This window comes from Phytophthora ramorum, assembly GCF_020800215.1.
Source record: "Phytophthora ramorum isolate Pr-102 chromosome Unknown Phyram_PR-102_s0023, whole genome shotgun sequence".
NCBI lineage: Eukaryota > Oomycota > Peronosporomycetes > Peronosporales > Peronosporaceae > Phytophthora > Phytophthora ramorum.
This window is the reverse complement of record NW_027150669.1, coordinates 340235-365268: the sequence shown is the minus strand read 5'-3', so window position 1 is coordinate 365268 and position 25034 is coordinate 340235. Positions and strand designations below refer to the sequence as shown.

Sequence of the window (25034 nt, the reverse complement as noted above, 5' to 3'; positions counted from 1 at the left end):
CCCCACATGCTGCAGCGTAGTTGATAATCTTGGTGGTATTCGCCAAGCACGGCGCTGCTTCCGCGCCCGGCGTACAGGAACACCCCATCCCTTCTTCTCGGCCCCACGCGGGGGGACTTCGCATCCGAAAAGGGGGATCCTCCGAAGAGGCGCTGGAGGTATTCCGGAGACCACTTTAGCCAATCGGCGCGAATTGCGAAGTGTTTCTATTGAATATATTGAGGGCCTATCATGGGATCGTAAGATCACCTTCCCTATGAGATTTTCGCTGGAAGCGACGTTTCCCTGCCTCCTAGGATCACATAAGGCGGCATACATGTGCGTTATTTTATCACCACGAAAGTTGTGCAGCTAAATAGCTCTCCGAGTACGTTTCCGTAACCGTATAATTTTGCCAGCGGCGTTATTCTTCACAACTCCGTAAGTTTTGTGCCGATTTCAGAATAGAGGCCGCCATTCGATTGGTCGTTTACACGAGCTGCGTCGATTGGCCCATTTCCAGCCTATTTAAGTCATTTCATTGGCAATAATCGATAAAGGTGTCGTTCGCCCGACACTGTATTTGGACCACACTCATGTAGGACTTCCAAACAGTTTTGTATATTATCATTCCAGAACGCTCTTGTTGACGTACGCTCCTCATCCAGATAGTTTATTTAAGTGCGTCATCGTTTAATTGTTCCGTTGTTAGACGAAGAGTGTATTGGAGTGCAACACCGAATACTCTGGCGCAAAAGAAATCCCTACTTTTTAATTCGGCTAACGAAGACGGTATACTGGGTAAACAGAGTATCGAAGTGTGCGCCCACACCTCCGAGTCTACTCTTGATCGTTTCGCCTGAGAAGCCGAGCGCGTACCACTCCAAAAACGACTTCTGGGCGTACTTTTCGTCCTTCAGCATCTTGTCCAACTTCGGCTGGACGAAAACCTTGTTCAGATAGGAGTTTTCCTTGGTAGGCAATCGCTTGAACGCCCTCAGCACCTTTTTGTCCAGTTTCTTCAAATTAACAACGTAGTCCAAGGCGATTTTTCCCGCGTTGAGCCTCTTGATTACATCGTCGATAGAGGCACTGACATTGATTGTTCTCTCATCATCTTCGGCCTCACTCAGCTTGTAACCTCGCAGCGAGCGCGCGTCAACAAGGGGACGGCTCTCGGCCTTGGTCACTCCTGCCGTCGTCATCATGGAGATCTTGGTCTGGTCTACTGATGCAGCATCACAGCTGGCAAGGACGACCAACGCAATCGCCAAAGAAACGAAGCCTAGATGCATGGATGCTTGGAGTCGTTAAGTTTCGAACTTGAGTCCTTGAGAGCGAGATGCAAAATGAGCTCCATGTACCAGTAAGCACTCCGGGGATTTCTCCCCCGGGAAAGCCCGCGAGGTTCGCGGCGCAAACAGCAAAGCCAGATTGGATCTACAGATGTGTTGTGCCTCTCTAATGCCATGTGCTGGTGGCGACGTTGCTTTTTTAACGCTTAATAACGTTATATACTTTTCAGAAGAATAACACACAGTTCACAGGCTTGCTCATTGGTCAAGATCAAGCCAATCACTGAACCAGGTACATGTTATTGCAAATATCATACGGTGTTAACGTAACGCTAAAAACATATCTTCACCCAAATAACGTTTTTTTCTGTGTTAGAGAGATAACGGTAACGTCGCCACCACTAGTTGTTGCACATGCTCCATTTCACGCCATATGTGATTACCATGATGACGCTGTGAATCGGTCAGTTTGATTCGCGTTCTAATAAAAAAGAACTCTACAGGTTGGAGTTCATGTAGCGCAACGAATGCTAATGAACGATGTGTACCATTTCATGCTCTCAAACATATCGATTTAATGGCATAAGAGCCCACGTGCTGCGTGCACCAACGACAACCAATCAAATATCGTGTCTGACCATAACATCGTATGCAGTATCATATTATCGTGTTTTCAGTACCACCGCTACCTGACGTTGTGATCTTCATACGGTAAGGAGCTCGTCGCCAGGTGGCTGCGATGATAGTGATTGTGCGGTCTCGGCGTTTATAATAATTTAGATTCGTTCTGCTCATAGACAGGATTCGTCATTTCTTGTCACTACCTCAGGCAGTGCCTGTGCCAAGTATTACAAATTGTGATACCCCCCAGGCTTCGAATACACCCTCAGTAGGGATATGAAACTGGAGTCCGAAGAAGTGTACCAAAATTGTCTGGTGTTTGTCGCCGTGCTTCGTGCCCGATTCTTCATAGAACGGCTATTGCAGCTCTCACAGACTGGTCAATGATCTATTCTGTAGCGTTCGCACGAATGAGAAGCTACACTCCATGATAAATATACATTCACGCTCAAACCTCCCCTCAACATCGCGCTCTACATCGTTATCTTCTACATTTGAACCAACATCATTCCCATCTACAACCGGATCCCAGAAGTCCTCGTCGGCGGGCTCCTTCACACCGGTGTTCTCGTCGTGAGGATTGAGAAGCCCACCTACCGATATCGGATCGTTTGCAAGCAAACACGAAACCATCGCAGCGAGCTCGTAGTTATTATGCCCGCCTTCTCAGTGTCCTCACTTTGGTAACCGAGAAACTCTGTGTATTGCACATTGGTAAACAAGTGCTCAACCGCGCTAATTGATGCCAAACTAAACTTACTAATAAAATACAACCCCGCTCAACACATTACAGCTTCGAAGAAAAATGGAAGTATATCAATAAGGACACTTGTGGCTCATGAAACAGACTATACACTGGGTTGTCCTGGATAGTCTACAAAAAAAGCTAGATGCTTTGTTTCGACTCGGCGTTGCCGATCGTTGTTGGGCCGAGCTTGATCATGAGGCGAAGCTCTTCATCGTAAGGCCATTCCTCGATCAGCTCTCAATCCCCCAAGCAGTTGAAATCTAACGTGTGTCAAGTTTGCTGAAGATCTTCAATCATGCGTATGGCCCAGTTGCTTCTGCTCGTGGTCGCCACTTTCATTGCGTGCTGCAGTGCTGTCACGGACGCTGAAAACTCTATCCAAGATAACGCCTTGACAACCGATCCCACTACCGAAATTGCCACGAAAGATCATCGCTATCTCAAAGGGAGCAAGACGACAAGTGATGAGGCCACTGTGGACGAAGAGAGATTTGCCCCTAAATTTGGCATGTTTCTTGGCGGGTTAAAGCTTCCGAAGTTCCAGGGTCTCTCGAAGCTCCCTCTACTCAAGCAGACCACTTTGATTCAAAAGAAGCTCGGTAAGAAGGCTGCTGACCTATACTTGAAGACGCCGAAGAAGCGCTACGAGGTCAACCTGCAGAACTTCATATAAGCCGTGAGAGCGGAAATTCGAGGTCGATGTCGGAAGTCAAACACACCATAAAGTCTGCCACGTGGAATGCATCAACATTTTCTAGCTCCGTGCTAGTTACTGATGGATGCGTTAAACATGGATGCGCTCCTATCAAATACATATCCTTGTGACCTCCTATCCGAGTTATCTTCTCCTCACCTACCACGATAAAGGCTCTTTGAGTGCATGGGGTATGGGCAATATGGAAGGTTTAGCAACTTATATTAATATATCTGAAATCCTATAAAGATTTGATTATAGAAGACCCCAATATAAGTACACCGTTCACTCTAATTCGTCATGCCAGGACTGATAATATATTTACCAGAGAAAACTGAAGTTTTGATTTGATCTTGGGACTACAATATTTAATATATTATCGAGTACTAAGTAAGATCAATGTTGGACGGAATTTGTTGGACGGTGAGGGATTTCGGTTATGTTGTGTTCTTTAACCTCTGTGATTTGTGATAATAGATGAAACGACTGTGAACTACGAACGCGACGGTGACGCCGGAGCTAGTTCATACAATTGAGCCAACTCGCACATCGCACTCGGGCTGCTCGATTAAACATGCTCAACTCGATGGCATCGAATTCCGCGCAGGCATCCATAATGCATACTACTCCGATCCACAACTGCTGTCAGGAAACCGCATACAGTGGTCTCTATTGGTCAATATATGCGTTAGAAGGCTCGGATTGGGCTAAAACGAAACTAGTGAGCAAGGCGATTCGACTGCTGTGCGCGTTGCCGTCAATGAATGGTCAAGAGCCGATCGAGCTCCAAAACTGGGAGCACACTTCAGATGTCGCCCATCCTGTTGAATGTCTGTGACTTGGGGTTGTTCAATGCAATTTAAGCACGGCAGATAAAGAAGACAACCAGAACGCTGGACGAACTGGTGATGGCGGTGACAGGAGCGTTTTGGGAGCTGCCAAGCTCAACGTTAAACAACACCTTTCTCTCACTCCAAGCGACGATGGAGGGATGCATGAAAGATGGCGGCGGCAACAACTTCCGCCCTGCGCATATGTCAAAATGCAAGCTTGTTCGGGAGGGAAGACTTCCCGTGAGGCTTTTCTGCTCTCGTGATGTTGTCCAGTCTGCTGTCACCGCGGCTGGCTTGCCCATGGAACTCAATAATAAAAGCAAGTCACTTTACCTGACAATAGTTGTGGATTTGGCTTAAGAGTGGTACGTGACAGCAGTTGTGGATCGGAGTAGTACACGCTAAAGCGGCAACCTATTTACCATGAACACGTAGAGGTATGTGGTGTAGGGATTCACCGCAGCGTGGGTCCTACCGTTGGAAGCTGGCGCTGCTGCGAGAATGGCTTGAGGAACCTCGTCAAATTGATCAAGGGCTTCTCCGCCCGCTGATTGGTCACAACTGGACATGGCGAGGAATGGTGGTCAGCGAGACAGCTAAGTACGTGATCTGTACTTAGTGGGCGAGATCCGCGCTTAAAGACGCAGCGTGTACTTAGACGCAGTATCCAAAACCGACGACCAGTCCGAGTCGTCGTTCGACTGTTCAGAAGCGTCGGCGACGGTGGAGTCCTCGTAGGTTACGGAGAAGATCCGTAACGGACTCTTTTATACTAGATATTTGTATAGGAACCATAGGAAAGCATAGCGTTAGGAATGGCCCACTGGGCAGCAACAAACAGAACATATTTTCCTCTCAACCACTCAAGAGTCAAGTCCGGCTTCGGTAAGTGTCCGGAGCGTCTGGTCCCGCTCGGTAGGGTAGGAACTGTATGTCGGTGAACACGTAGCTTGTGTGGCTAGTGTTTATCTCGTAGGGCCAAGAGAAGAGAGAGAGTGGCCGTGCGTGTGATTGAAGACCAACGAGAACTCGTTGGCACTTGGGAACGCCTGAGTGCGTCCCACATATTCTTCCCACCGGAGTTAAGCCCCGGCACCCTCGTACAAGGTCTTGACCGGCTCGTACCCTTCCTTTCTGAAGGACAACGAGGTTTCAGTGTGTGGAGAGCATCCTAACTGCATCTCGTGGTTAGTGGTGCTGGATATTGGATAGTAGCCTACGGAAACCACAGTACGCAGAGGAAATATCAAACCCGGCGTAGGGGCGAGAACTAGGGCCTCCAGATTCTATTTGCCTGACAAAGCTCATTGAATCCTAGTGGATTTGGTGGGTGTTGTTGGTGGGAGTGTGCATACATATTTTGGACGTGTTCCTACATGACAACTAATGCCGCGACCCGGGATTGGAAGTGACCTTCTGTGGATTGTCCTACGGCAGGCTAACTGACTTAACGAGCAACAAAGAGAGAAGAAGAAGAAGCGAAGAAGAAGAAATCGACGAAGATGGTGAAGGGATCGAAAACTGCGGTACCATCAACGCCAATGATGTCAACTGGATCACGCAACGACGGTTTGACGACACCCGTGGGAATCTCGCGTGTGTTGGCGGTCAACGAGAGATCTGTCAGCTTCGAAGACTCGGTGACCGATTCCGACATCAACGATGACGAAACGAACGACTATGACGACCTGGAAGAAAAGGAGCCTGCTCCTGTAGCAGTGACGCCAGGCATTCCTGACCCCGATGTGTTGGTGACAACTCGCAGCAGTGACCCTAGGTCGCTGTCGCGCAACCTCGCCGACGAATTTGCTGATATAGGAGGTCCGGAGCCTGCCTATGATGAATACCGAAGACTCTGGATCTTCGGAACAGCAACTTAAGGACCCATCGACCGAGACCACCGGACCGCCTGTGAATGGAGACACGCCAGCAGCGAATCGTGTTTTTGGGCAGTGTCTGGAGCTGATGCGATCGTCGAGTCAATGGGTCCAGCTATTCAACCCAGCGCCTGTCTGTCAAGCGGTGTGGGTGGACCTGAACAACGAACTGGCATGACCGGTCAACTCGACCAGCACGCAGCAAGTCGCGGATGACACGGTATCGCTACTGAATGCAATGGGAATGCAAGAACCTATCCCTCGACGGTTGCTCTTAACGACTGGTCGCCGATGATCGCTGAAGCCGAACTGCAGAAATGGAAGAAGAAACTTCGCTCTGCATTTGGTGTGCCAACGATCCCACTCCTGCAGACACCGAAGAAGCAAACTCGCGATGATGGAGTATTTTCTGCTGCGGGCAAGAACTCACCGTACTTCCAAGACTCGCACATGGTAACCCCAAGGTCAACATCTCGAAAAGAGCGGATTGAGCATGGCAAAGAGAACTCGTGTCCTCCATAAGACACCAAGCGAGAATCGGGACGCTGAAATGGACGACGATTTGACCCTAACGAGGACTCATCAGACGATGGAATTGATCTATTGAACTTTGATGACGACGATCAGACGGCTGCGTTCTCTCGTCAAATGCGGCTGGTGAGTGAAATGGCCAGCTCGAATGTGACGCCGAGGATTGACATCACCACCCATTGACCTCTCACTAACATCGTCCCGTACGCTGGTCTTCGCAACAAGTGTAAAAACTCTATGCAGTGGCTACGAGCATTCGTGTACGAAATGAAAGGGACCCACACACCATCCAACGAGTGGTGTATGAATTTGAACTGAGTCTTCGTGATGGCGCCCTTCATTGGCTTCATCAACTGTCGAAGAAGACCAAGTGTCAGTGGAATCTATTGAGCGAAGTACTATTGCTCGCAGTTCAACCAGTCGGCGAAATCGCGCAACTACACTGAGAAGAGATCGGACAAGGAGCACATCTGCGACTACATGAACCGTTTAAACGGCTATGGGCGCAACGCCGGAATCAAGTTCGAGCACGGTGGTCGTGAAGCAAAGGACTATAAGAAGCGTTTTCTCAAAACATGCGGAGACCGAGAACTCGAGAGGCGTCTATCCCATATGCAAGTGACTGACATCCGGGTGTTGGAAGACATGGTAGCGAACATACTGAAAGCGGACGACACGAGTTCCACCCGTAACAGCTCGCACTATCCTTCTCGCGATCGAGATTATGGACGTCGTCGCGACGACCGACGTAACGAGGACTCGGGACGACGCCGGAACGAGCGTCGAAATGATGACTCCCGTGAAGGGTATCACGCCGCGAGAGGAGTGACCGTGATTACGACCGACGCAGTGATGACTCACGGCAGCGACCGAGAGTGACGTTAATCGAAGCACTGAGCAACGCTATTGCAGAATATCAAGATTACGAAGTATCGTACCCCCGCAGCGAGGGCTCACACTCACGCCCACGCGACTATGATAACGCCGACAAAGACGACAAGGATTTCCGGTGGTCCGACGATAACGACCACTTTGACGATGACTATAGCGACGAGTACGCATCAGGTGATGACGAACGTCACCTGGCAGCAGTAAAAGAGAACGAACATCGCGCTACAGTCGAAGGAAATCGCCCGAGGCCCGACAATCGCCAGCTAAGGGGTGACTACCCTGGCTGGAACTTCGGAAGGAGCGGTCAACGCTTTGTCCAAGGTAGCCGAAATAACCGCGATGTCAGATCTTGCCAGTACGGCCCTTGTGCAGCTTGTGGTGGCCTTTCCCGCTCTGCTCACTATTGCTACAAGCGGTGCAAGCTGTGTAAGCAAGTTCATGATACCGGCAAAAGTGAAGCCTTTCAAGAGCCTACCAACCTGCTCAAGACCAAGGTTGACAAGAAAGAGCTCAGTCGTGAGCTCCAAAATCTCGTATTCGGCAGCCATTTAAACTAGGCAGCCCGCCAACTGAAACTGGGTTGGTTCCAATCGGGCTGTCACAGTTAGGCGAACCCGTGTTCACGGCAGATTGCATCCACGCGTTCGTGGGAAAAGATGTGCGGCTGGATAACGAGGATAACGCTATTGAGACAACAACGGAAATTGAAAAGGAGAGAAGTTTCGACCTCGGTGAGCGTGAAGTGAATGAAGAAGGCGGAGCTGAATCGGCAGCAAGCAGTGACGAGGACTATATCACGAGTATATGAGTCAACGAGGACTCGACGCGAGTTATCCGTGGAGTGAGAAGACTCTTACCAGGAGAAAAACTGGGGTGGTGGCCTTCAAGGAAGTTTGACAAAAGAGCACGAATGGGGGCTCTAGTCATGGAGCAGTGAATGAATCGAGGACGAAGATTCTCCTCGACATTGGGGCAAACGTCAGTGTGATTTCGACACACCTGGCCAAAAGACTCAGATTGAGGGAAGGCTCGCGTCATGGACGGAGTCTGGAAGTGCAAGAAATCAGCAAAGGAACTATATTAACGACGTGACGGACGCGGGTGAAGGTGACACTTGGCTGGGAACGTGTTTACGAATTCGTGTTATGGACAATGGATCACAGCGCAGGAATGGATTTGGTACTGGGAACCGACTTCATGATTCCGGCTGGAGTCCGATTGGATTTGTTTCATGCGACCGCTCGACTACCAGATGAAGTCATGATTCCGATTATCAAGACAGAAAATATGGTAGAAGATGAGCCTGGAGGTAGGCACATCGCTGGAGGTCCCCCAGAGGACCTCACGATCTCCGGTCGTGAGGGGCGAGATTTCAGGCTCCAACGAAGGCAACCTGCACAAGATACCCACGAGGTATGGGTACGACGTATGGACTCGTTGGTGCCGACCATAACGAGAACTTGCAGAGGGAAACCTAACCGAGTTCGCCTAACCAACAGCACAGAGAAGCTGAAACACTGCCCAGCACACTTGCCAGTGGTGTTGTGGGTTCCAACCGGTGATTTACCCCGAGAAGAAGGCTACGTTCGAGTGAAGTCACGGAAATACGAAGAATGGCAGATTTTGGCTTACTCAGAGGTAAGGGACAAGACACTATTCCAGCGCGAGTGCGTGCTCTACGAGAACTGGCTGGCAGCTCAATCGCCAGCTGTGGAACGACCAGGGTAGTCTACACCAGGTCGAATTCAACAAAGGCATCCAGAAGCGCCATCAAGAGAAGAAGAATGGTTAAATTATGTAAACACATCTGCCAATGGAACCCACGAGGACTTGACAGGGGTGGCGGCAGATGATTTCAATCGATCAATTGCCACCGAGCCCTCGATTGAAAATCGGGGTGACAATGCACGAAAAGCGAGGCCACTCGAAGGAACTACGATGACAGCAGATGGACATCTGATCAGGGGAGAGCGTACAGCAGAATAATTGGAGAAGACATTCATCGCAGTTATGCGAGTGCTTGCGACTGAAGGGACAGGCGACGACAAGAACCGCGTGGAAATACCCGCTACAGACGTTGGACTCGAAGACTATGCACATGAGCTGGCACTCCTTCCAGATATGACTGACGCCTCGGTAACTATCTTGGATTACTCGGCACCGAACGTCCAGAATTATGTCTGCAACGTCGAACAACAACGAAGTCTCGTTGAGGTGTTGAAACGCCACGAACGCATTATGATATCCAGCAGGAATGCGTTACCTCCTCCTGCGTACGGAGTGGTCTGTGACATTGACGTACATGGGCATGCCCCGATCAAGCAACGAGCCCTACGAATCCCGCTCAAATACTTACGAAAGCTCTACGAGTGGCTAAAAGGCCTCCAAAAAGCTGGCCTTACTGTTTTCTCGGACAGTCCATGGGCGTCTTCAATTGTGATTGTGCTGAAGAAAAACGGTGTCGATATCAGACTGTGTATTGATTACAAGATGGTCAACGCTATTACAGCAATCATGGAGTATGCGATGCCGCTCGTCGACGATTTGTTGATCGACTTGGAACGTTATCTGTGGTTTTGCTCACTAGGTGCTGCGAGCGGATTTTGGGTAATAATGATGACGCGGAGAGCGAGAAAGATCTTGGCGCTCGTTTGCGCCTTGGGGCACTTCGAGTGGCTGCAAATGCCGTTCGGCCTCAAGAACGCTCCAATGATTTACCAGAGTACAATTGACAACGCACTCTGGGGGTTCGTTCGACCGCAAGGTGATTGGCAAAATTTCGCTCAACTAATGCTGACAGCTGAATCACGAGCAAGTGAGCTCCGAAAGCAGAATGGCGAGGATTCGCTGAACTCTTTCACAGCGTCAGCGAGGACTCGTACCAAGTTTGACGCAGGTCACGCTGATTCTGATATGACCGATCCAGTCCAACAATTGGTTAACAGCCCTATTGCGGACACGTTTTCGAACGGCGAACCCGACGAGTCCTAGCTGATACCAGTATTCGATCGCCGGTCATTTGTTGATGACATTTGTTTCGGTGGCAAGTCTTTTGACACTTGTCTGATGACACTGGACCGATTATTATGTCGTTTTGAGGAGTGCCGGATTAGCATCAGCTTTCCCAAGAGCATCTTCGTCCAATCGAAAGTTGACTTCCTGTCTCACGAGATATCATTCAATGAGATACGGGCGGACCCGAAAAAGATGCTAGCGATAACTCAACTGATCTTTCCGAAAACCAAGAAAGGGATGCAGTCATTCCTTGATGCGCTGAATTATTACAGCCAGTTTATTCAAGATTTCGCAGTGTATGGAGCTGCATTATACCAGTTGAAAGACGAGGGCTTTAACCCAGGAGGTGACGTCTCGGTCGCCCACCGGAGTTTCGACGCCTTGAAAAAGAAGGTAGCCGACGCACCAATTCTGAAGCATTTTGATCGCGCGAAGGACGTTCACATCACGCTCTTTGCGAATGAATGGGCGCTTAGTACGACGGTGTTACAGGAACATGATGGACTGCTTCACCCGGTACGTTTTACCGGACGAGTACTGAAGGAAACAGAGATGAATTACCTTCCAGCCGAAAGGAAGCACTCGCGTTGCTACACATATTGAAGATTTGCTACTCACAGCTTGCTGGACGAACACTCAAGATCTATACTCGATTTTCGACACTGGAATGGATACACAAGTCCAAGTCGCTCTTCGGCAGGACTGTTCAGTTTGCAGTGCTACATCCCCGTCTCACCTTAAAGTTCAACGAGTCAAAGAAAAAGATTGTGCCTTTGCACACCTACATCAATCTACGGTGACAAGCTTTGTCTACCTCGAAGACTCTATGGCACTGGTGGCGCTACCCACCAAAGGTTGTCCAACGACCCGAATGGACCCCCAACTCCTAAATGCACGTTTACCTCGCGATTACCAAGGATTTGTGGTTTCATTCGATGGATCAGCAAAGACTGAAAAATATGGTGGATATGGCAGCTGCTTGTGGGTGTTATGGCGTCTTCCTGGTTGAGAGATAGTGATTGCTGCAAGTCCTTATCTCGAGAAGACCACGGTTAACGTTGCCGAATACTCAGGCATGAATAATAGAGTGAAAGCAGCCTTGGAACACGGTGCCGAGAACTTAGTCGTTGTTGGAGACTCGAAACTCGCAATCCAGCAATCCCTAGGGGTGATCGCATGCCGGAAGGAGACGCTCATGGTGTTACTGAATCACCACAAGGAAATCGCGGCGAAACTACAATCCGTGAAGTATCTACATGTTCCACGAGAATTCAACGCGGCCGCAGATTCACTAGCAGGCGAAACATTGGAAACAAAGGTATCGAAAGTTGTGCTCAACGAGGACCGGAAGCTCAATCTGAAGAAACTAAACAAGATTCAGGAAGTCATTTATGAGCCCTTAGTGAGCGAAGCGGAAGTGGTGGTTGAAGCCAAACCACCGACCATTGTGACCTCGATCCAAGTTATGGAAGCTAGGGACACGCTGACACATAAAACTTTCGCTAATTTTGCCGTCGATCCGGTCAACGAGATCTCGGCAATGACCAAAAGCCAAGCTAAACACCGAAAGAAACAAGTCAGATTTGCCGACATACCGCTAGGAGCAGATCAAGAAGGATCACAGGACACTAGGAAACACGATCAGACTACCCCTGACAGCGTCGAACACGAACTCGTCGATGACAGTCGACTACCTCTCGAATCACCAAATATGGCGTTGCCAGAAGCAAGTGCCGAAGACACTGACCCAGTCACAATTCAAACAGAGAGACGCAGAAAAATTGCTAAAGTTCAAGACGAAGAGGCGCTAGATGGGCCAATATGAAAGCTGTGCACCGAGGAGAGACCAAGAACCTGGGGTACAAGGTGGCTCAAGACTCGTTGAAGTCGGCAGACAAGTTCATTCTAACGGAAGACAACGTGCTATACTACCTCGGATCGAGTCATCGTAGAGGTAACGGAGAGCATGTCGGGCTGAAACTGCGTTTAGTGGTACCAACCACGATGATTCAAGAGGTTTTGCAGAATTGCCACAACTCGCTGGAAGGTGGACATCAAGGAATAGTGAGAACCTACCTCCGCGTGAAGATGAATTATTATTGGATCGGCTTGTACGCCGACGTGGAGAAGCACGTGAAGTCATGCTTGGACTGCAGCTCAAGTAAGAGCCGTCCCCACCTCCGTGGGTACTCACCAGGCAATGTTTTAGCCGAACGACCTTTTCAATTGGTGTCGATGGACTTTGTAATACCACTGCCGAGTTCTCGCCGGGGCAACACAGCTCTGTTACTTGTTTCAGTGCTCGTTCACTGGGTTTGTGATCGCGAAAGCAATGTCTGACACATCGGCACTGAAAGTAGCACAAGCTTTTGAGGAATGTGCGTACCGACGATTCGGAGCACCATCCTTGATTCGCCATGACAGAGATCCACGCTTCATGAGCGAAGTCTTTCAAGCCTTCGCCGAAACGATGCAGTCTCGGTCGAGGGCTACTTTGAGCTATCGACCACAAGCCAACGGGCAGCAAGAACGGTCTGTCAAGACTGTTATGCAATCAGTGAAAGTCTATGTCGAAGACCCGCTACAACAAGACTGGGACGAGATCGCCGAGCGATTGGTCTTCGCCATCAATAATTATCAGGATACGACACGATGAGAGACCCCATTTTATCTAGTGCATGGGTCTCACTCTCCTCTCGCCTAGTCCTCGGGCGCACGATCTTATCGGGCCGGCGTATCCTCGGTTGTGTGCGGCGTTATCAGGCCAGCACAGTTCTTCGTCTTCGGTGTCGAGTTATCGGACGGCGCCTGGACGGTATTATTTAACGTTTCCCTCTTATTGGGCACGGGTCTTTGGGGGGGGGAGTACACCGATCCAGTGGGCAGACGACGGGGCCACGTTATCAAGGGGTTACACGCGGTCGACGCTTGGCTGGTCCTTGGACACGAAGGAAATCCACATGCGTATCACAAAGAAAACTCGGGACTGAGCCTTATATTGTCCTATCCTATCAGTTCCTTCTTTGAAGCTTGTCAATCCTTCCGTGCTACCCCTACCCCTACTTCTGTCGTGCTTACTCATCCCTGCCGACCTGATTTCTTCTAGATTCCAAGATCAGGGTCTGTCGAGTTACTGGATCGGGGTCCGCCGCGTTGCCCGATCGGGGTCGAAGATCGGGTTCACAGACCGAGCAACGGTCGTCGCCGGATTCGCCCCGTCTTTTTCACGGATCTTTCCTTGCCTTGTCACTTCCCGTCGATCCGGGCCAACTGCTTCCCGTTTCAATCACAGCCGACACCACCTCGCCACCTTCCCTGGGCCCACTTCTCCATATTAGAGTGGCATACGCCTTCAAACGTAAAGGAACTTCGGCAGTTCCTTGGACTCGCCACGTACTTGTGCAAGTACGCGGGCAAGATTCGCCCGCTGTCGCAGCTCTTGAAGAAAGAAGCTGCATGGGAATAGACTGCTGATTGTCAACAGGCCTTTGAAGCAGTCAAGCAGGGCTTGACTGAGGCGCCGATCTTGGTGGTGGCTGACCAAGATCGCCCATTCCACGTTGTGTGCGACGCGGCCGATTTCGCGATCGGATGCGCACTAATGCAACACGATCACGACCTTCGTGATCGTGTGGTCTACAACCAATCGCAAAATTCGAGTGTATCTACTTGGGAATAGATCATTCGTGGTCTACACCGACCACGCATCGTTGCGTACGGCGATCAAGTCGCCGCACATATCACAAAGAATGGCACGGTGGCTATCATTCTTTGCGGAATACAACTTCCAGGTTAAGTGCAAACCTGGAAGGTTGAATGTCGTGGCCGACGCACTTTCGCGTAGACCAGATTATGCTGTCCACGAGGTCAACGATAACGCAGTTGGTGTCGTCCGGACGACTACTCCCTCGTCGTCCATATTGGACGGCGTGAAGGCCGCATACGCGCACGACGCGGACGCGAAGCAGTTGTTGGAGTACTTCTCCACATCTTCTGACAAGTCTCGTCAGAAGCTGGCAAAACACCTTCGTGCTCGTGTACATCGTTATCGTGTACACAATGGTCTGCTGCTTTACAGCGCAGTCGACGACAACGCAGATCGCATTGTCGTGCCGGATGATCATGAGTTGAAGTTCAAGATCACGTATGAGTACCACGATGCCCCGACATCGGGACATCCTGGCCGTGAGAAGACGTATTTGCTTCTCACGCATGACTTCTATTGGAGTCACCAGTACAAATGGGTACGCAAGTACGTTCGTGCTTGCGAGGTATGCCAGCATGTGAAGCCTGTGCCCAACTCGCAGGCTCCACTTCAATCACTACCGACTCCGTCGGAGTGCTGACAGTCCATTTCAATGGACTTTGGTTTTGGTCTTCCGCAAGACGACAAGAGGAGGACTGGTATGGTGGTCTTTGTTGACCGCTTCAGCAAGATGGTGCATCTTGCTGCAGTACCAGCCGAGGTGACAGCCAAACAGACGGCATGTCTGTTTGTCGACATGGTGTTTAGACACCATGGTATGCCACTCGACATCGTGTCGGATCGGGATCCGCGCTTTACAGCGCGATTCTGGCAAGAAGTGTTTACACTTCTTGGGACGCAGTTGTCCATGTCGACTGCGGATCACCCGCAGTCCGACGGACAAAGCGAGCGTGTCAACCGCGTGTTGGTTGACACCATGATGAGCTACGCGCACTCGTTCCATCAATGCAGCGACTGCTTGCCGATGGCGGAGTTCGCCATCAACAACTTGGTGCATGTCTCGACAGGACACACACCGTTCTATGTGAATGTCATGAGGCACCCACGCGTACCGAGCGTACTCGGTGCGGTAGCTCCTTCCTTAAGTGGGGGAGGGTATCCGGTTAATTCAAAACAACCGGATAAGCACGCTGATACAAGCAATGCATCAGCTGTGACGACTCGCGCACGTACTGCGCGCAGTCATGGCGACGACAAGACAGTGTCTACGACGGGCGTAGACACTTTAAACGACAACAAACATCACGCGCAGGCCGGGCCTGCTGCGAACAAGGAGCACGAACTGAACCAGGGGTTCAGCTCGGATGCAATGGACTTTGTCCAGCGTCGACAAGCCGTAATTCGGTTTGTCCAGGACGCGATAGCAGCTTCTGTCGATCGACAGAAACTGAATGCCGATAACACCGGCAGAGAAAACACAAATGAATTCAAAGTTGGTTCATTAGTTCTGTTAGCTACGCAGAACCTAGCTAAACATGCAGTTTCCGATTTCGGAGCAAGCAAGCTTTCTCCGTGCTTCATTGGGCCATTCACCGTGTTGGCGAAGCATGGCAACGCGTACACACTGGACATACCGTCCAGCATGCGCTTGCACCCAATGTTTTACGTTGGGCGACTGAAGCCGTACGTGCAGCACGAGTCACCTACGTCTGGTGACTTGCCAAAGCGCTCTCGAGCGCGGCAACGCGCTTCAAGGTGGCAGAGAGCCTCGTCCCGACCTCGAACGTGAAGGTCGAGGTCGTCTGCGCAACCTCCGCGAACTGAGCCTTCAACAAGCTCAGCTCCTGACGCAGAGCAGTGAACGGCGACGCTTGGAGACGTTCAACAGCCTCCAGGTGAGACTCAAGGTTTGGTTGACCAAACCCGGGGCGTCTTCCCGCCGCCCCCACCCCCCGTTGCGAGACGCACGCGGGGCAACTCGCTGGATCGTCCAGCGAATTGTTGGTCATCGGAACCAGACCCGAGGTCCGGTTCATTTTCGAATTCGTTGGAGAGGATTTCCTCCCCAACACGATACGTGGAATCACAGAATGGCCTGATGGGGGACATTCCGGAAATGGTGACGGCGTACGAAGGCCGCCACCCCCACCTCCGCTGAAGGGCGTAAAATTTGGACGAGAGCTGTAGTCGCCTACAGCACTCGGATAAGTGCTGCGATTATCCGCAGCACTAGAAGACGCCTGCGCCTGAAAACTGGCGCGCAGGGTCTTGAGGTCGTCAGGTACACACATGGACGTGTACCCGTTGACGTCCCGCTCAGTGATGCGTACTGCTCCGGGGTAGCAGTACTCACAAGCAGTGTCGTAAGGCACTGCGCAAGGAAGTCCAATACCGACTGCACCATGGTGCAGTCGTTCAAGTTTACCACGCTTCGAGAACTTCTCGTAGCGCTCCCGCGCCTGGCTAATCCGGTCGCGATAGCCAGCGGGATTGTTGTTGAAGTTTTCAACAAAGGCGCTCCAACTCTGATAAAGTGCCTGCCACTCGGGCACTTTGCTTCTGCGAGAAGTCTTCTTGCTCGCAAACCATCGGAGCTCATGGAAGAGCCCGATGTAGTAGTCGCGCCTTTGATTCGTTAACGGATCAAAGCGAAACCCCTTTGCGGCGTCATCGTTAACGATGGCGTTGCGCGATTACAGCGCGTACAGATTCGGTGTCACAGTCGCACCGATTCGGCTGCTGATCTCAAACTGAGACGGCATCCACGGCTCGCGCACTGGCTCAGTGCGCGAGGCCGCAGGAACAACGGACGGAGTGGAGTCGTCTCCACCCCGCGGAGTCGTTAACGCTCCAGCGACAGCGAGCGATGTTTCACTGCCGCTGCGCGAACGCTTCGGGCCCGAAGCGTTCGAGTCGTCCTCGCGTGGACGACGCAGACCCACATTGGAGTCTTTGTGGGCCGGAGACAAGGCATCCTTGTCTCCTTCCGGCTCTCCCTCCTCGATTTCGCTCTGACAGTTGAGGGGAACACCCACTCCACCAGGAGAGTAGGTGCTCATGCCAGTCTCGACAGCAATGATATCGTGCCTGTCTTGTTTTGAATGGCATGTTTTTCTTGCCATTTCCTGTGGTACTTGGCAACAGAGTGGTGACCCTCTGTTGCCGCGCTTGTCGTCATCGCCGTCGAGGCGATGCCAATAGCGGTTGTGGCTGAGGCAGCGGCCGTCGTCGCCTTGGAGGCGACGACAACACTTGTTGCTGCCGAAGTATCCGGCGTCTTAGTCGAAGACGTCGTTGGCGTGCTCATTAAGAATGAGCACGTGTTCTCCCGAAGAAATTCTGGATTGACGTGTCGGGACCGGCACGTCAAATCCTAACGGGGGGATGGTGTAGCGGGGCTACACGGTCGGTTCACCTCCTACCGTAGTGCAACACGCACTAATGGATACATTCAGGCTGACCACTCCATAGAGTGGTCCACATTCATAGCAAACAGATATGACTGATAGAAAGCAACATCTTTTTACCAATAAGAATCATTGATTAGGTAGGGATTCTGCCAGCCATCCGATTGCAGAACCCCTCATTATCAGTTTTAGGAGGAAACTCAGTTAACAATCAGTTCAGTTCTTATTTATGCACCAAAGCTATCGTTCGGTTCTTTTGTCTAAGTTTCAGTATGTTTGTGGATACAAGCATACTGAATCTAAGTTAAATACTCCTACGCTTCCTCATACACGTGCGCACACGTGTAAGCTAAAATAGTGGGTCTAAGCAGACCCATTACATGCCACCGTTGCTTCAAATCGCTTAAGAGAAACATAGAGACGTCAATACTGTCGTCGTTCTCGATAAATCGCTCGGGGGAAGGCTGTGTCTCGCGTAATCAACATGATACACTGCCACGAGTGAAAATGGTGAACGCCGTCTTGGGCGCGGTTCCGGCCGTCGGCCGGATGGGTCAACACTGATGCAACTTGAAGAGCCAGAGATACAGGGCGGTCATCAGGCCCGGTCTCGGATTCCGGAAACGTACGGCCCCAACCGAGTCGATTGCTATTGGTAGAAATGAGGTCTGTGGGACAGGGAAATGATCGACAGTAGCTATTGAGTCTGCCTGGCCCCACAACCGATCTGGCGGCGTCGGTGGCACTCCGCAAAGAAGCAGCGACAGGACGGGTGACACGACCAGTCGGCCCCGAGCCAAAAGACCTGAAGAAGACAAAGGACAAGGATAAGAAGGAGAAGGAATGTCGCGCGTGCAGTCACCACGCCGCGTGAGATGCGCTGGCGGTATGCGGATGACTTGAGCGGTCGGGGGGGCGGCTTGCTCCCGCTGAGAAGGTAAAGAAGAAGGATCAGTCGTGAATGTACCCGGAAACCAACGTAACACGCTGTATTTTTGCATTTACGGTTTGCTTGCGTCTGTTGTTACGACTCCTGTCTAGCTCCTCGCTTCTATACGGCAATGTTGAACTGTCCCATTCCGGGACGACTCGCAACAACACTCCTGGCCAAATTAATGCGCCCACCCACACTTTGCGCGCAACTCACTCAATTTTTAAGCTCTAGCGCTGCACTTTAGATATATTGTTCCTGGTATCTGGAGTAGCACGGTGTTTGTACTAACCACACAGGTTTTGTGGATTTGAGGGGTAGCTCCCATACAATAAACCGATTTGACTAAGTGATCCAAACTTCCGGGCACTATTACCATAGTAAAATCAAGGTCATTGTACTGAAATGATTGTATTAACAGTGTGCCTTATCACCCTTCTTCTCAATCACTTCAATGCAGCGTCGTGGCATCCACTTAATCAACTTTACTAGCGTCGCATGATCGACGCCGTGCCACGCAGCTAATATAGCAACAGCTCAACTACATTGGCGTACTGTCGTGTATTTGGGTACACCTTCCGAGCCAACAATGCCCATAGATTTGCTATGGAGTTACGGTCGGGTGAGCGGGCGGGCCAGTCGAGCAATTTGATCTCCTGCTCCTCAAAAAACGCTATAGTCTCCTTAGACGTATGGATCGATGCGTTGTCTTGTTGGTAGACAAAGTCTACTCTGTAGTTTAGGTGAGCGTATGGTGGCAAAAACTATGATACCGTGTGGCTTTAACTAGTTCAGGTTATGCGCTCACCACCAAAACTGTTGATAGCTCTATTGCTGGCTATGATAGGACTTTCTGTCCGTCAAATTTCGTTGAGAGAATCTGTAAGCTAGATTGATTACGCTGGTATGCATTTGCCCATAGTGATGTTACCAGAGTTGGAGAATGAAGGTGTCAGTTCGAATTAACTCGCTTTCTACTTGGCCCATCAGGCTGCGTCTTCCTCTACCACGTCGTTTGTGTGCGGCCTGCAATCTTGAAAAAGACGTATTAGTACAGTTATCACTCCCTTAAGTACGTACCAACAACGGATTCGTACGGCGTATGAGTCTCAAATCGATACATGTGCAAGGTTCATCCATGGTGGGGGATATCAAATCGATTTCGGAGGGATTATAAATGTACAAGTTGATCTGTACTAGATTTGTTTGAAGCAATGATCAATAATATCGGGATATCGAAACAATGAGGTGCCATCTGTACCAGAAAATACCCCCAATCCCCAGTGAATTACGATGCATACACACTTTGTGGCCTGAATCGTTTACTATTCCGATATTTGCACGCTCCAACACACTACACCGAGTAAATCATGACCAAATCAACAAGTTCCCGAAAGCCTACCGAGTGCAGCGAGCCTGGCTGCACCAAGAGGGCGCAGACTAGACGACTTTGCAAGGGTCACGGAGGAGGAATGCGTTGCCGAGTCCCAAGCTGCGGGAAACTCGCTCAGACTCGAGCTTTGTGCGTGAAACATGGCGGTGGTCGTCGGTGCTCCGTGGAAGGATGCGAGAAGCTTTCGCAACATCGTGGAGTATGCCTCCGTCACGGAGGTGGTCGACGTTGCAGCGTGCCAAACTGCCAGAAGTTCAGGCAGATTCGAGATTTGTGCAAGACGCACGCCAAGTTGAGAATTACTGCGAAGTCGCAAGACCAAGAGTGTGGCGTGTCAAAGTTCTCTGGCAACGCGGTGAGCTTGGCTGGACCGACACGTGCACCGCCAAGCAATGAGCCATCAATGGTATCGCCGAATTGTGCCACAAACGCGCCTAGGTCAACGATCGCAACCAGTTTTACTCTGCTGGACTTCGACCTCATCGCGAAGCCGCCCGTTCGTCGGGCTCAGGAGTCGCACACAAATCCCTTGAGATTTGGGGTGGCACACCAGTGGGAGATTTACACACGACAGCGAATGCCACTGTCCCCGTTATTCTCTCGAACGAGTGAATGCTCAGCGAGTCCATGGGCGAGTGCCGGCGAAGTCTTGAGCTCCAAGAGACTACCATTGCGTTAGTTGAAGGCTGTTCCAAGGCTACTAAACGCACACCATAATGCGTATCGGTATATTATAAGCTATGCCAAGCCAGTGAGGACGGAGGTTGTTATTTGGTCAGTCCAAACTTATTAATGGTCTCAAAACAAGTGACTGTCTAAGGGAGGTTGACGAAGAGGAAGATGATATCAGCCTAAAAGAAGGAATGGAGTCCACGAGTATCAGGACGTTGGAGTACTGTGTAGAGCGATACTGTGCGTACCTCGGTGATATTGCATCGCCCACAGGTCCAGCTAGGAAAAGACGATCAGGGAGATGTACACGTCCGACTTGACCATGAGAGAGAGTTTGACTGCTGCTGAAAAGAGCTCGTCCGTTTGGAATCCAAACTTTGGACTGAAGAACCGCTTGCGTGCTTCCAGTATTATAGAAAACAGCTTGGGAAACGGCAGGGTTGAAGCAAGGCGTACGTATCCGCGCTTCGCAAGGCAGGATCGACTAGACAAGCAAACAGTTGTCCTAGGTTTGAGTCGGTGGATCGAGAAGTGATTGAGTTCACCAAGATATTAGATAAGCCAAGTATTAAGTTGTCCGGTATGTCAGGCACGATTTTGAAGCAGTACCAGGATGAGGGCATAATGAGGCTCATATTAATTGTTTCCATCACGCAACCGGCTTGGGGGAAAAATGTGTTCATTGAGAGTTGAAGGGCGCGGTGAGGCTGTGCTGCTGGGAGAAAACCCGAATGGTTCTCTCTCCACTGCTTCTGCCTACCGCTATGTCTATTGTTGGCAGAGTGGTTACCTAAGATGCGAAGCCTCATGCTTCCGGAAATAAAGGTATCCGCCTCAACGGATACCTCCGCATACATGCTAAACGTCAAACTTAGTGCTCGATTGGGATTTTTTCCAATATATTAAAAATATGCACTTTCATACTTGTTCAGCGCCACATTACATACTGAAAAGGCTTCGGCTCGATGTCTGCCTCCGCGTTGATTCCTACTCTTCACGTTGCTGTTCCCATAGTCGCTCCTGCAGCGTCCGAAGGCCAGACAATACCTTCGTTTCTACATCGGGGTTCTGTCAGCATGAAGAACACCGATCGGATTGCATCAGTTTTCTCGATTGTCGTGAGCGCCACTAAAGGGTCTTCGTGCTCCTCTGCTTCTACATCCTCGTCAGTGTCATCGCTGCCGTGTAGTGCCGACGCGACAAATGTAGCACCACCACAATCGCCGAGCAGCTCCTCTATTGACAACACCTCCATCGTCGTAACACCTTCCACGGGGTTACACACGAAGTCATATTTCCACTTGCTTGGCCAACGAGCCCTTTAGCATCTCATCTTCTCTGAGATGCCCGCTATCTCGGACCCCCGTATCTCTGAATCGGAGGAAAGTAGATGAGAAGCACAATATATACACCATCCTATTATTCTCGATGGCAGATAACATGTATGCGGTGATCGCTCAACAGCAACAGGCCTAGATCGTATTTCGTGCGAAATTTGCGATGCATCCTGGGGGAATCAGTGGTATATCCAACACGACTTATCGCGCCTGGGCGCTTACTTGTTCACGCTAAACACTACGCTACGGCAATTTTGAGAGTTATTTACGTTTCTAGGCTTGCGGTGTCACCGTTCCGACAGTAGCCGTACCTTGGATACTGTCGAAGTTGATGCCCGTTGTGGAGCCTGTGTACGCGATGTCGGATTCGGTGCTCTCGGCAATGTCGAGAGAGCCGCACTCTGAGTCCTCGGCCATGTCCAACGATGCACACTCTGAGTCATCCTCAGCCATGTCAAGTGAGCCGCACTCTGAGTCTTCGATGTAGCTAGCAGTCTCAGCATCACCTGCGATCTCTTCCGGGTCGGACTCACCCGCCACTGACGAAGCAGTAGTGCTCGACGTCGACGTTGAGGTCGGAGTACCAGTAGAAGTCGACGTAGACTCGTCGGCATCGTCGCCAGCAACATCAAAGGATCCACAGTCAGAGTCGTCCGAACCAGCCACATCAAGGGAGCCGCAGTCAGATTCGTCTGAGCCAGCCACATCCAACGAGCCGCATTCTGAGTCACCAGCCTCAGCAGCAGTAGAGGAAGCGGTTGTGGCAGTAGGAGTTGACGTCGTTGCAGCAGAAGCAGTTGTAGCGGTCGTCGTCGTTGCAGTGGGGGTCGCGGTGGTCGTTGAAGGAGCAGTGGTCGTAGTAGTAGGAACCGACTCCGATCCTGACGACGCATCCACGGTGGTGCCATTCACCACTCCAGTCAGCGGGACGCAGTTGATATACACTTGCCACGGGAGGCCATGCAGAGCGATCCAGTAGGCCGTGAGCTGCGAGGCGCCTTCGCACTTGGAGACGTCGTATGGCCACTGCGATGGGGAGTCCGGGTAGTTCACAACACAGTTGTCGTCCTCGAAGGCCAGCACATCGTCGCACCAGACCTCACACGGGCCGTCGTGGCCCTCTGTGAGTTGGTTCCACTCGACGTACTCGGAGGGCAGGTCTCGGGCCGTTCCGTTCGCGAGTGAGAAGCCGCACTCCAGTGTAGCAGTCCCGAACGGCGACAGGGTCTGCACCTCGCCTGTCTTGTCCACGAGGTCCTTGAGGGACGTGTACGTGCTCTCGTTGAAGGCAGTCCAGTAGGCCTCCGTGTTCAGCTCCGGGGCCGTCGAGTACGACATGCCATCGGGACACGGCAGGTAGGTCTGTCCGGCGATGGTGGCCGCGAAGTTGTTGGTGGCCCAGGACACGGGCCACGTGGGCATCGGATCGATCATGTAGCTGTGTGCATCAACGTGCAGAGCCAGCGTAGCGGCGGTGAATGCCAGAGCAGCGAACGAACAGGACACCATTTTTTAGCGGTGTACTTCGCAGTACCAACGGAAATTGAGGAATGAGAAACAGTCGACGGCTACCAGTTTGCCGGTTCGAGGGAAAGGTGCGACGAGTGACTGGGTGGCGTTGTGCTGTCTGGGTCCGAGGAAGGATGCGTGGGGAAGCCTACGAAGTTCATGATGAACTCCGGAGAGTGCGTTGGGTAAGAGTAAGCTCGGCTCGAGTCCCTCTACTGAATATGCAAGTACATGTACTTGTCTTTCCGGTGGAGCAGCTGCAGCTTGCACAGTGTGTCGGGTCCCGCACGATGCATCGACTATCGAAATAGGGCTAGTCGCGCTCTCGACTGCTCGAATCGTGCCGATGCGATTTGGAAGCACCATCTCGCGAGATCCTCCCTCACCATTTATTGAGTCTTGTTGTGGTTCACATCATGTGAGTCTCATGCCAACCTGCCGCCTTGTGTGTTGCTGGAGCGATGCATGAGGCGCTGTAGTGGTTATCGTAGGTGAAACCTTCGCTTGTGCAGCTTCAGCTATAATACCAGCTGAGGGAATGGCGATTTGACGACGTCGTCGGCATCACGTCCCTCAAGCTGACATCGACGCCAAGATGTGGACCGCGGCGCGAAGGTTCCAGGAACGCAGTAGGCGTTCGTGGACAGCAGACGACGGGTGCCGTTAGCGAAGTCGCTCACAAATTAACGCATGTATTTTAACCCCCATTCATCGATGTCAGAGGGTACGACAAGTCTGAAGTCCACAGGCGACACGTGAATGTCGGCTTTTGATTGATGACCTTTCGTATGTTTCACAGTGTAAAACATTACCGAGGGGGTCTGTCTCTACTGCCCAGTCCAGATATGGGAAGATCTGTCCGTGCAGCTCTCTCAAGTCTAACCTAAAGCTCTGCACTATCAGTCATATTGTATACCATCTACGCAATTGCCTCCCTCACATTGTTGGCCGTACGCACTTCAACATTGTTCTCATGAGCACGGCATCCGCTGCCGATTCGAAGGTGTTCTCGAAGGTGTTGTTGGGTACGCCCGAGGTTTCACTGCTCCAGCAAGCTCTCACTTTTCATTTCGCTCCGTCAAGCGTACTCATCCAGTCTCCAAGCTCCAGCGCGCAAGCGTCGTCCTCCGCGGAGGCGAAGAGGAGGAGAAAGAAGAAGAAGAAGATCGCTGAAGGAGTTCCGACAGCTCGTTGTTCGCTGCTAGAGAACTACTCGTCACATCTAAAAATGCTATTCTTGGCGGACCTCCCAGCGCGGACGTAAGGCTTGAGGAGAATGCCGCGTTGACCCGAGGGCTGCTCAACGGATGTCACGCCACGCGACCTGCATGACGAGACTGCGCACCGTCCAAGTTTGCTTCAAGACAAGACGTAAGCAGAAAAGTTTACTAGTGCCACCGTGTGCCTATCTGGAGGCGGGGAGGGTTGCATGGTGATAGCCGGCTCAGGCATTAACCCTTTCGGACTCTGTAGGCTACGTACCTGTAGGACGCCCTTCGGTGAATAATGGGTTGATAGAGCTCGACTATTATAACTACAGCATAACTCTTGACGGAAGGAGTGCTCCGTCGTCCATTTCCCGTTTTGGCATCGTT

At 51.2% G+C, this 25034-nt stretch overlaps 3 protein-coding genes across 3 annotated transcripts; 1 reads left to right on the top strand and 2 right to left on the bottom strand.

Moving 5' to 3' along the window:
- Nucleotides 1–743: 743 nt before the first annotated feature.
- On the bottom strand, nucleotides 744–1187 carry KRP23_14915 (uncharacterized protein; the record flags this gene model as incomplete). Its single annotated transcript, XM_067885794.1, has 1 exon — nucleotides 744–1187. The coding sequence occupies one exon, from the start codon at nucleotides 1185–1187 to the stop codon at nucleotides 744–746; it is 444 nt and encodes a 147-aa protein (XP_067737071.1).
- Nucleotides 1188–2938: 1751 nt separating this feature from the next.
- KRP23_14914 (uncharacterized protein) lies at nucleotides 2939–3316 on the top strand (the record flags this gene model as incomplete). Its single annotated transcript, XM_067885793.1, has 1 exon — nucleotides 2939–3316. The coding sequence occupies one exon, from the start codon at nucleotides 2939–2941 to the stop codon at nucleotides 3314–3316; it is 378 nt and encodes a 125-aa protein (XP_067737070.1).
- An 18887-nt stretch (nucleotides 3317–22203) lies between these two features.
- On the bottom strand, nucleotides 22204–23439 carry KRP23_14913 (uncharacterized protein; the record flags this gene model as incomplete). Its single annotated transcript, XM_067885792.1, has 1 exon — nucleotides 22204–23439. One exon carries the CDS (start codon nucleotides 23437–23439, stop codon nucleotides 22204–22206), a length of 1236 nt encoding a protein of 411 aa, XP_067737069.1.
- Nucleotides 23440–25034: the final 1595 nt, after the last annotated feature.